This window comes from Anabrus simplex, chromosome 1 (genome assembly GCF_040414725.1).
Source record: "Anabrus simplex isolate iqAnaSimp1 chromosome 1, ASM4041472v1, whole genome shotgun sequence".
Classification (NCBI taxonomy): Eukaryota; Metazoa; Arthropoda; class Insecta; order Orthoptera; family Tettigoniidae; genus Anabrus; species Anabrus simplex.
In genome coordinates this window covers 620,388,506-620,400,511 of record NC_090265.1, presented here as the reverse complement: position 1 = coordinate 620,400,511, position 12,006 = coordinate 620,388,506, and the positions used below count along the sequence as shown (strand labels likewise).

Genomic DNA, 12,006 nt, shown 5'->3' with positions numbered 1-12,006 from the left:
AACTTAACGACTTGCAGCTTGTCTCATCTGTATTTATATCTTGCCTTGCGTTTCAGTTCAGACACCTTTATGACCGCGTAAAGAAAACGGTGAATGGAAGTTGGCACTGAATGGTGATTACTGGTATTATTTAAATTATTATAATTATTGTCATGACGTAAAAATGATCATTATTTACTTTTGTGGTTAGATTTCACTTGCCGAAGTGAAAGTATTATTATTATTATTATTATTATTATTATTATTATTATTATTATTATTATTATTATTATTATTATTATTATTAACTGCGACGATTCTCGCTTTCCGAATATTTTCAATTATGACCAAGGAGTTAGCGAATGTCTCGTTAGACTAAATGAACTGGGAGTTAAACAACAACAATAAAAAGAACAACGAGAACATCATTATCAACAACAACATAAAAAATAACAAGCAACTACCTAAGTTACTGAGAGTAATGCCATTTGAAGACTGGTTGCTGATGCCATGGCAAGACATAGGGCCGCTGCATTTTAAAGAAGTCGTATCATGCAACAACTTTACATCAGATAATATACACCTTACTTCATCAAAGTGGACATACGTAAATTACATTAACATTCACGGAGTTGGTGGTAATTATAATGGAATGAATGAAACGTCCCTTTACAGAAGATGTGCAATGGGAAAAAACTCTAAGCTATGAGTTTGAATCATACTCTTCAACGTCCCTTTGCAGACGATGTGCAATGGGAAAAAACTCTAAGCTATGAGTTTGAATCGTGCTCTTCAATTGATATTTTGTAAACAGGTAACACCATAAAGTGAAACATATACTTACCCAGCTGTTGAAAAATAACGGATAAACAACTATGAAGAATCCTATCCCGTAGAGGTAAACCATTTCTAAATAGTGTAGCGACGAAATAAGATTCTAACACTGTCCATGCTCTTATATCTGACAATACGCAATGAGACAAACACTATAGACCAATAAGAAAAACATCTACAGTATAAGAAAAATAGACCATCTGTGAAAGCTACACTACATTGCTTTTTCGAATTAGAAATATCGTACAATAACGGCAACAGATACTTCGTCCCTCGTGGCCTCCCGTTCTGTGCGAGGGCAACATTTTATCGACTGATGGCAAACGTACAGTTTGGTCAATAATAATAATAATAATAATAATAATAATAATAATAATAATAATAATAATAATAATAATCGTATGGCCTCAGCTACCGTGTGCAGACATTTCAATTTGACGCCATCTGGCTGTCTGCTCGTCGATTTCGACGTTCCGTTTTACTCTAGGCCCCCACTAGGTGGCAGACCGAGTAAACTGAAACTCTCTTGGGCGTCTATGGCTGAGATTTAATGAATTTTGTCGGGTAAACACCAAATGTGTCACCAGAGATCTTTTACATGCCGACATCGTACGACATGGAGTGTAGAATGGACTTTTTTCTGCCCTTCAAAAATCCGACTACCTCTGCCGAGTTTCAACCCGCTATCTTGGGATCCGGAGGCCGACACTCTACCGCTGATCCACATAGGCAGCTACAGTTTGGTTTAAGAATAAATAAGGAAAGCCTTTGCTCCTTAGTAGAAGATATTGTCGCTGACTCTGTAGTAATTGTTCAACATCATATTTCTAAAAGCTGTTAACACATATTATAATTATTTATGATGATGATAATAATAATAATAATAATAATAATAATAATAATAATAATAATAATAATAATAATAATAATAATAATAATAATAATGGCATATGATTTCCGGAGAGGCTTTTTGCAGGTCTTTTCGTGGCAGGAGACCTATAGGCAACCTGCATGCCTGTGAGCTTGGGGCCCTACCTAATACGATTTCTAATTATCAAGACAGCACCCATCCACCCACCCACCCACCCACCCACCCACACACACAGCACCGAGCCAGACGAATTAACCAATTAAGATTAAAATCCCCGACCCGTTCAGGTATCAAACACGGGATCCTATGGACCAAAGGCCAGAACGCTGACTATTTAACTATGGGGACACATGTTATTTATGATAGATTTGGTAAACTGTGCTTTGGATTTGTTATCGAAACAAGCAGCAACATTTTACCATTATTATTATTATTATTATTATTATTATTATTATTATTATTATTATTATGCATAAGTGATTAATAGTAATGTTGTCATAAACATGAATCTTATCTGCCGCACTGCTATGCCGATGAACCTGCTGTTCTCGCTTCAACTGCCCTGAACTTTTACATTTGCACTCTATATGTTCTGGTGGCATTTGTGTTTGCCATGATTAATCTATGCTTAATAACTATTACACTAGCCCATATGATGAAAATATGGCTGGAGATGCGCGGAGGACTGTCCCTTTGGGTTTTCGGACAATTTTCCCGGTGTATGTGCGACTGGCTGTAAACTAGAAGACATGTTAGTAAAATAGATACTATTTCATTTACAAGTGGCTGATAATGCTCTGAAGTAGGAGACGAATGGCATCATGGTAGGCAACTGTCTCGTCATTTAATAAATACAAAGCAAGAAAGCAAAGTCACCTCCGTGCAGGCCATGAAGACCCTGGGAGGGGAGAAAGGTGAAGGCTTCCACTATCTGTAACCTCGGCACATGATAGGGTAGTGTGTTAGTTCTACGCTCAGTCCCTACGTCCCCCAGGAATTAACGTGGTACTCATTTTTGATAGGCTGAGTGAACCTCAGGGACATGTACACCTCCGGAAGTGGAAATCTCGTTTCTTAATTTTCTTATTTCTGACGGAGAATCGAACCCACGTCCTTCCGGGTGAATCAATAAATAAAGTGAAAAAGCAACTTATTCTACGTACCGTATCTTTACGGCTGCTATGTTATTGATATTACAGTATTTATCTGCTTGGTAGCCTTACGACACGATTGGCTAATTATATAGGGCCTATAGCCAAAGCATGCATGTTATAAATTTCAAAATTTTGTAAACCATTCAAGTTCTGCCTCAATTGCCCTAAGTCTATTCCTGTGGGTGGGGGCGGTAGAACAACACCCATGATGCCTGTTGTAAGAAGCGACTAAAAGGGGCCCCCGGGCCTCTTAACTTGAGAGTGTAGGTTGACGACCCTTAGGTGAGTCCTGGCATTGTTTCCACTTACTTGTGCCACTTCAGTCACTTTCATGTACCCTATCCGAGCTCCGACCCCGACGGTATTAGAGCATTCGAGGCATAGGGAGCGTTTCATTTGCACGCTCGTCGTGGCCGTTGTCTTTCCTTGGCCGATACCTTCATTTTTAAGTGTCGGATCCATTTGTCCTTTTCTCTCTCTGATTAGTGTTATATAGGTGATAGTTGCCTAATTGTACTTCCTCTTAAAACAATAATCACCACCACCTCCCAATGGCATCATAATGTCGGGCGCAAGACTCTCTATTCAATGATAAACACATCAAGGATTGGAATTGTCATTCAGAAGTCGATATGACAAAATATCGGAAATTTTTACATTTTTGCTCATTCCTCAGTGTCGTGGGGCAATCGTTGTGGCAATTTTGGCCTCAGAGAGACCTTTACCCAACATGAGAGATCGGAATTGATATTTAGACGGTCAAATCACTGATTTTTCAATATTGTTCCTGAAATAATTCAGTCTTCTCAATCACCTATAACTGAAATCTTTTAAATTGGTCGACATGTTCACTGGCTATGTCTCTTCGAAGTGTACTGTACTGGAGGCATGTGACTATGCACTGAAAGCACGAGACTTCTGCAGGGAGAGGTTACATTATTGCGTTAAATTGACATTTAGCTGACACTTTACTGTAAGTTACGTAGCGATATCAGAATATGGAATGTGTCAGAAATGATCTGTGATAAACAGCCTGATTTACGTAAGGCATGCAGGCCTGTGGAGTGAGGCGTCACCTTTAAAGATCTTGAATGTCTCGAATGGCGGGTTCAGCAACCTGAGATACGCCGAACACACAGCCACATCTCAGTGGCAAGTGTCAGGTTAATATGGTCCGATTGGTAAGAGTGCGGTGGGAGAGGAAATCAGTGATGAGAGAAGACACAAAACACATCTCAATTAACAATAGTCAGGGTAAGTTTTGGTTGATCAGTTAGAGACGGGTCTGCCTCCTTGGCTGATTGTTCAGTAAAGTGGTCCTCGGTTCGATTCCTTCGATTCGATTTTATTTGCTATTTGCTTTACGTCGCACCGACACAGATAGGTCTTACGGCGACGATGGGATAGGAAGGGCTTAGGAATGGGAAGGAAGCGACCGTGGCCTTATTTAAGGTACAACCCCAGCATTTGTCTGGTGTGAAAATGGGAAACCACGGAAAACCATCTTCAGGGCTGCAGACAGTGGGGTACGAACCCACTATCTCTCGGATGCAAGGAACAGATACGCGCCCCTAACCGCACGGCCAACTCACCTGGTCGATTTAATTTAAAGTAGTTAATGCTCGTGTCTCGGCGACTGAGCATTTGTACTGTAACTCATTCACCACACACAACACTATTTTTCAGCAAACTAGCACGTAGTTTACCATATATAGCAGATTGCCACCTACACTCGCTGGAGTGTCTGCGGTACGAGATCTGCTCTACACTAGTCGGAGAAGGATTTTGTTAACGTAAGACGTGGCAAACTTATTTGACGTACAGTTGTGAAGCAGATGCAATGGTTTACTCCTCATTTATAAGAACACAGGATATCCTTGCATGGCATTTGGTCGTTGCGCCTAATAATACTGTTATGTGACAATGTTGAGGGGAGAAATACTGACCCGCATCACATGTCACAGAAAGAAAATTCGTTATTATAGTTCATGCAATAATGAATTGAGGAAAGCAATGGGAAACTACCTCACTCCTCATTTCCCTAGTACACCTCTTCAGTGACACCTAGGCCATCTATGACAGCTAATGGTGAACCTGTTGAGGATCCAACCAGCCTTCGGGCTGAATACCCAACATACAATAATGAACCTTAGATGGCAGAACCTTTCTAGTCAGAGCTCAAAGCTGAAATATTATCACATAGCGGTTTTTCTAGGTGCAACAATGATATAGGCCCTATTGTTTGATTGTTTGTCTGTGTGTTTTTGTTCGTTTTAGCCTTTCTTTAAAATATTTGTAATATGTAATGCCATACGCCAAACAATCGAATAAATAAACGACAATTAACATCTGGAGCAGAAATGGAACTTAAGTCTTAAATTCACACAATATTTCTACTCAGCTGAGGCTACCTGGTTAACTGGCTCGGACCCACAACAACCGCTTTGTATATCCAAAAATAAAGTACGCCTTTGTTTTGCATAAACTAAACAAATATTTATTTCTCCAATGTCATTCTTGAAATCAATTTATACATGAGCATAGTGGGACAAAATATTGGGGAAAAACGTCAATTTTTGAGACAACTATACGTACTTCCGTTCCGAGGCCGACAGTCGTAAATATTTATTGCTTATTTCACGCTGCCATTTCATTTCCTTCTTATCATCCTCTCCAGTTTATCATAGTCAAATGCGAGGGTATTTCATATTTCTCATCCGGTATACATATTTTGTTAATGGTGTGTGGCCTCCGTACAGGCCTGGTGCAGGTCTTTCGATATGACGCCTGTCTCTGAGGAAGGGGTCCTACATATGATGAATTCTAATGTTGAAGACGGCACATACACCCAGTCCCTAAGCCTGAGGAATTAACCAATTAAAGGTTAAAACCTCGACCCAGCCGGAAATTGAAACCCAGGTCCAAACCCAAATCCCATGGCACAACAGCCCCGAAGGGTCATGGCCTATCAAGCGACCGCTGATCAGCCCGAAGATCTGCAGATTACGGGGTGTCGTGCGGTCGGCACGACGAATCCTCTCGGCCGTTATTCTTGGATTTCTATACCAGGCCACCAACTCGCCGTCAGATAGCTCCTCTGTTGTAATCACATAGGCTGAGTAGATCTCGAATCAGCTCTCACATCCAAGAAAAAAATGCCTGGCTTGGCCGAGAATTAAACCCGGGTCTCCAGGTAAAAGTCAGGCACACTACCCCTGCACCACGGGCCCGGATCGTAGCCCCTCTTGGACCAAAGGCCAGCACGCAAACCATTTAGCCATGGAGCTGGACTTAATCCAGTAAAATATCAAGAAAGCCGATTTTAATGCTTGTTTTGGATTAAAACATTTCAATGCAAATTTTACAGTTCCTGTACTTTCCATTTCTTTCTACTGCTAGGCAAGTTGTGTCAAAGACTCGTGTGGTATGCATAAGGTTTAGGGGTCGAAAGCAAAATTAATCGGTTGGCAGTTAAGGGGCTCCGTACGAAAGATTCAAGTCATTATATTTACTCACACATTACAGATAATACACGACAAATTTCCAACACTGCTTCGTTTCCTAACACCTATAACTAAAAGAACACTAAACTCTCTGAATGATTATTTACTACAGTTTCTTACGGTTCGATTGCAGCAGATAAAGGCCAATAATTGCGTAGATTTTTCCCTTCAAACAAACGTTTATACGACCAATGACCATCATTATCACCCCTACCCATACAATACAGATCATGGAGCCGAAAACTGAACATTGCGTTTCTTCCCCTGACTTATATAACGCTTCTCAACTTCCGCTTTTACCTCCAAACATCCCCTGGTCAACTCCTAGTTTTCCAGACCTCTGTAATAAGCCGGTAGTATTACGTGACGGTTGATATCGACCACAGGGCTACGAGATATCAAGTTTTAAGTAGAGCCAGTCACACACTACAGGTATTTCCGTGAAATTAGGATTTTGTTTACATTGATATTGTGAAAGTGAAGCGTAGCCTACATTGTCACGTAGTTAATTTTAAAGGTAATGGTACATATCATGATTCTTCCTGCATACTCAATATCCCGAAAATGAATACATTTCAAGATTTCTTCATCTCAATGGAAATTATTTTTAGACGTCACTCTAACGTAAAAGTCACGCGTATTGCATTCCGTGAAATTCAGTTATTGAGGTCTGTACTGAACTTTCAGTATGTGTTTATATAGGTAGTCACAAGGTTTACGTGGCTGTAAAATATTAAACAAAGCTTTTCGGTATCCCTATGATACAAGATGAAAATGAAATCATATAATTTGTCGTTAGTAATGATGATAATAACAATAATAATAAAACCTAATGTTAGCAAATACAGTGCCTATCAGCAATGTACAAAAGTAATCATGTCCATTCTCATAAAGAAGACACAGTGTCATCTGGATCAAAACAGCCTCGTGGAGTAACAAAGAAGAAGCCACAAAAGTACAGCGATGTACAGTAAGGAGGAGCTCATAACTGTCACAAAATAGCAAGTGAGATGAAAAAGCCTTTGTTTAATGCGTACGTCGATTATTACCGAACCAGGAGGCATTTGACAATACCCATCACATGCAGCTTTCTATCAAAATGGCAGACCAGTCTGAAGGTAAACCATCAAGGGATGCTAGAGACATCTGCATCAAGTAAGGCATATTTAAAGGAAATGTATCGAGTGTCCTGTAGTTCTACTTAACTTTAAACACACTGTCTGAGATACATAATGGGAGAAACAAAGTGGATATACTATTGCAAGCACAGGAATCTATGTAACGCACAGGCTACTCTTAGACGACCCTAAATTATGCGGCAAGACCGACCAAGGAATACAATCACAAGTAAGGCGCACAGAGGAGTTTTCAACATTCATTCAGATGAGTTTTGGATTATGTGAACTTTTCATGAACGTCTTAAAAGAATGGTCGATCAGGCCGGGCGCAAACGCAGCAGTACAACTGGAAAAATTGATGCGATGTGGAAAAAAGAATGCCAAAAGTATCTTGGATACCTACATACCTAGAGAATCATCATCAGCCAATTATACCGAAATGATGTGGCGGATTATTTGATTCTGAAACGTGGACATCGAACGAATTTTCAAAAAGAAAATTTAGAACGATCCAAAGTTGTACGGAGAGCTCAATGCTGGGTTTTGCACGGAAAGACAGGAAGAGGGCAGAACACATCAGATCGATAAAACAGGTTAAAGACGTTGTAGAGAGTACAGCTACCTTGACATGGCAATAGGCCATCCATGTTGCTAGTATGAAACAATAGAGATAGATAAAACTCTTATTGGAGTGGAGTCCTCGAGACCAACTGAGACCAACAGGAATGCCATTCTAAAGACATTCTAAAGATCACTGGCAGAGAACCGCATAAAACCGTTCCATCTGGAGAAAAGTAATAAAAAAATGATTTCAACTCAAGATTATAAAAGGCCATGTATTCAGAGCATAGAGCACGATATATTGTTCAGGTAGTTGGCGATGAATTACCAATACCATGCTTATTTTCGATAAGCGAACAAATTTCCGGCTACAACTACCAAAAAACCGTCTTAATTTCTACAACAGGTAAGGAACAAATTCACTAAGTAAGATCTTGAAATTATTTTAAAAAATAGGATCCATCGCTGATATGCTCGCAGACATTGACTAAGCAGCGAACATGTTCGAAAGCAACATAGACAGCCTGATACAGGCAATTCAGGAAAAGCAACGCCAGACGCAAGCAGTGATTCGGAACCTGAGCGAGCGGAACGACATCATCGCTCCTTTTTCAAAACAAGATGAAGAAGATCACCCACCAGACAACGCACAGAACTACCCAGCCGGTCCAGCTCTGTCTCCCCGATCAGGATGCTGGCGTGCAATCCAGCAGACATCCTGCACCAAGTGACCCTAATCCCACCAGATTTTCGAGCTAACCCACGGATTCCAGACCAAATTGATGCTGACTGGAGAAGGCAGGGATCATTACGACGTCTCCACTACAATCTGTCTTCTCTCGACATGGAGACACTTAGGGGTAGCAATCCTGTACGTCGTGATGACAAAGGGTTGGGCTTATGCCGTCTGGTTGGACTCCGTTACCGGGGACGAGGTAATCGATATACCTCCATGGTTCTATTCTCCGGGTCACCTTTTGAGTAGACTAAAGCGGAGGAAGGATATACGCCAGGGAAAGACGCGGGTGAGAGGGGCAAGGGTGTGCGCGTTTCATGCCTACTGTCAGTACGAGTTATGGCAATAGTGTACCCAACGCGAAGCTGTACGTATTCGTTAGATGTCTTGACCACGTGGGTGCAGTAACTATCATAGTCCGTTTAAAACAGCGGTGACTGTATGGGGCTCAACTAATACGAATACGATAATTCATAACCCGACAGCGTGGCGCGATGTGTAGCACACGTCATGCAGTAGCCGCCCGCTGCTGTGGAGTGACGTGTCAGACACGCATTGCGCCGCATGTGCATTGTCGTTCCATCTCGTGAGTTTCTTTCGAACTATGTCCGAGGTCTCTTCACAGCCTTCTAAATAAAGCTTCATTATTTCGTTTCATCATCTATCGATCCATTTTAACGATTTTTCACCAAGTTATCGATATTAAAAGTTCATCGACTATTTGCTCGTATACTTTTCTCGCAATGGCGTCGGTAAACAAGGATAATTTTTCTAGCGATGCTATACAAGGCATATTAAATTAGGGTAGTAGTTGTAATTTTATCGCTAATTCTGATGACAGCGATGTTGATATTGCCGAATTATACCGTGATGAGGCTGAAATGTTACAGAAGAGACCATTGTTTTGAGACACTATTCGTACTAGATGTGTTAGTGTACTTTTTACAGGGATGACATAGATTAATACGTAAGAAACAAACATGTTGTAAAGTCTTTAAATCCCAAGGTTTAGCTCTAATTATCGTGCAACCAGTAAAGTCTTTCAAGCGTTTCTTTTTCACTTGAACTCGTCCAGTTGAATGTAACGGAAACAATCACTGCACTTAGCGTTACATGAAGTCTCGAGGAATGTTATTTCAGTTTCTACCCAGGGTAAGAGAATTGATTCCAGTTAATAAACAATGAGATGTACGTTACCTTAGCCTTCCAAATTTTAGGTCTTACTTCTCGAAAAATTGTACCATTGCCACACCCCTTATTTGATTGATATCTTTAGACAAACTTGAATCCATATGCAAATTACTTCACTTCACCGACAACGAGCATAAACACACTATATATGGTGGACCGAAAAGCTATTTCCAATGTAATCAGAATTGGTTGGAAATTAACAGAGATATGGTATCATAAAGCAGTTTGGTGCATAGGTATTCTAGCCTTTAGACGCCCAGTGAAAGCTCCTCCAGTCAGAACCGGTAAGCTCTGCTGTGTTATAGTGTTGGAGTACAATTTTCAATCGTGCGCCGGTTATTTTGGCAATCAAGGCGAGTGTGACGATGCAATGGTGTTACTTCCACTTTAATCTGTTCAGAAGATGGCCCGGAGTACAGTTCCCGAGGCCCACCATTTCTCAGTTAGTTGTGGTGGTGCTCGTCGGGTGACAGGTCTCGTTGGTCGAAGGGTCCGTGGGGCACCAGCGGTAGGGGCCACACAAATTCGAAGCAGGCCGGCTCACTGTCCCGCGTCGAAATCCTCGACTGACTACCAGAGCGGCAACCAGGACAGTTACTATATCAAGCCGCAAGTGATGAAGGAAATTGTGATCTTAACCTATTTTCTGTTTACCTGTTCAACATGTATTCCTATTGTGTGTAATGCTTGTATTTCATAACACTTCTAATTGCTCTTTAATGGTTGGATCAATCCGGTATATCTATGTTTGTACACAACCAGCACAACTCAATGTATGTTTTTTTTTTAGAAAAGCGCGCAGGTCCACATTTGCGAACCTCGTCTGTCTCCTAGCTGCGCCAGTAATGTCTTTAAAATTTGTCACTAGACTTGCATGGCTTAATTACAACTAGTTAAATGAAATTATTTTCCTTTGTTTCAGGTTTAGGATATGGCTACTCGGGGGCCCCAAGCAGCGTTCTCTACAGTGGTTATACTGGTGGCCTAGGATACAACAATGGAGGTTATCCCAATGGAATATTACTGAACAACCTTGGATATAATAATGGATTAGGGTACTATAATCCCGGTTATGGAAACCAGGCATACACCAACGGGCTTGGCTATAATGGACTCAATGGGCTTGGCTATAATGGACTTGGGTACAGTGGTCTCAGCTACTCCAATCGAGTGGGATACAGCAATTTCGGTGGGCTTGGCTATGGTGGAGGACTACCCTATGGGAATGGTGTTGGAGGATATAGCGCCCCTTACGGCACTGCAGGAGGATACTACAGCAATTCCGCATTATATGGATAATAAATACATATGTTTTAAAACTTAACAAGTAACTGAGGTTTTGTTAGAAGGAATATCGGTCAGATTCAACGCTAAAAGCACCAACGTGCGGCACAAAGTACCTTAAAAACAGGTTTTCCTTTTTTGTCACTGTAAATACCAAGGAATTAATATTGAAATATATTTATTAATCCTCAGTAAGACACTTTCATCATTTTGCTACACCCTCTTTAATCCATTAAAATTAGCTTTCTTTGATGATTTCTGAATTTGGTTAAAAAATACCACTCCTTTAGAATGAACTGTATTCGTAATATATCTTGTTAGCTCAGTTCATTTGAATGATATGGAGTGGAGATGCGGTCAGAAAGAAATACCGTAGTAAAATGTTCAGATTACAGTGTGACATCTGCCGAATAATGCATTGTAAATCATGATTGTAATATAGTAGTTGTTGGAAGAGTAGTTTATTTACTTTAGAATATTTGAAAAATGGTATTAGGAGGAATATTTAAATTTTTGGATATGAGTAACAGTGAATAAACAGCCCCCGAAAAATTCAGAAAGCTTAGGTACCGGTATTTTCAATATTTTTAACATTATTATTATTATTATTATTACTGTAATTAATATCTCATTTCACATACTGTATTTGTATTTGGGTTTGAGAATGTAATACTGTATTTAGAAATTTATTAAAGTACATCCAACATTTTTTAGAAAAATATCCTGTTTGTTATTACCTCATATTAAGCCCCAACACGTGACTGAAAATTGAACG

General features: G+C 40.3%; 1 protein-coding gene across 1 annotated transcript in view; it reads left to right on the top strand.

The window, feature by feature from the left end:
- LOC136871126 (keratin-associated protein 19-2) overlaps positions 1-11,806 on the top strand; it is a 31,136-nt gene extending 19,330 nt beyond the window's left edge. Inside the window, exon 3 of the mRNA XM_067144961.2 lies at positions 10,870-11,806. Within this exon, the coding sequence (XP_067001062.2) occupies positions 10,870-11,246 (377 nt within the window). The 3' untranslated portion in view covers positions 11,247-11,806. The remainder of the gene's footprint in view (positions 1-10,869) is intronic.
- Positions 11,807-12,006: the final 200 nt, after the last annotated feature.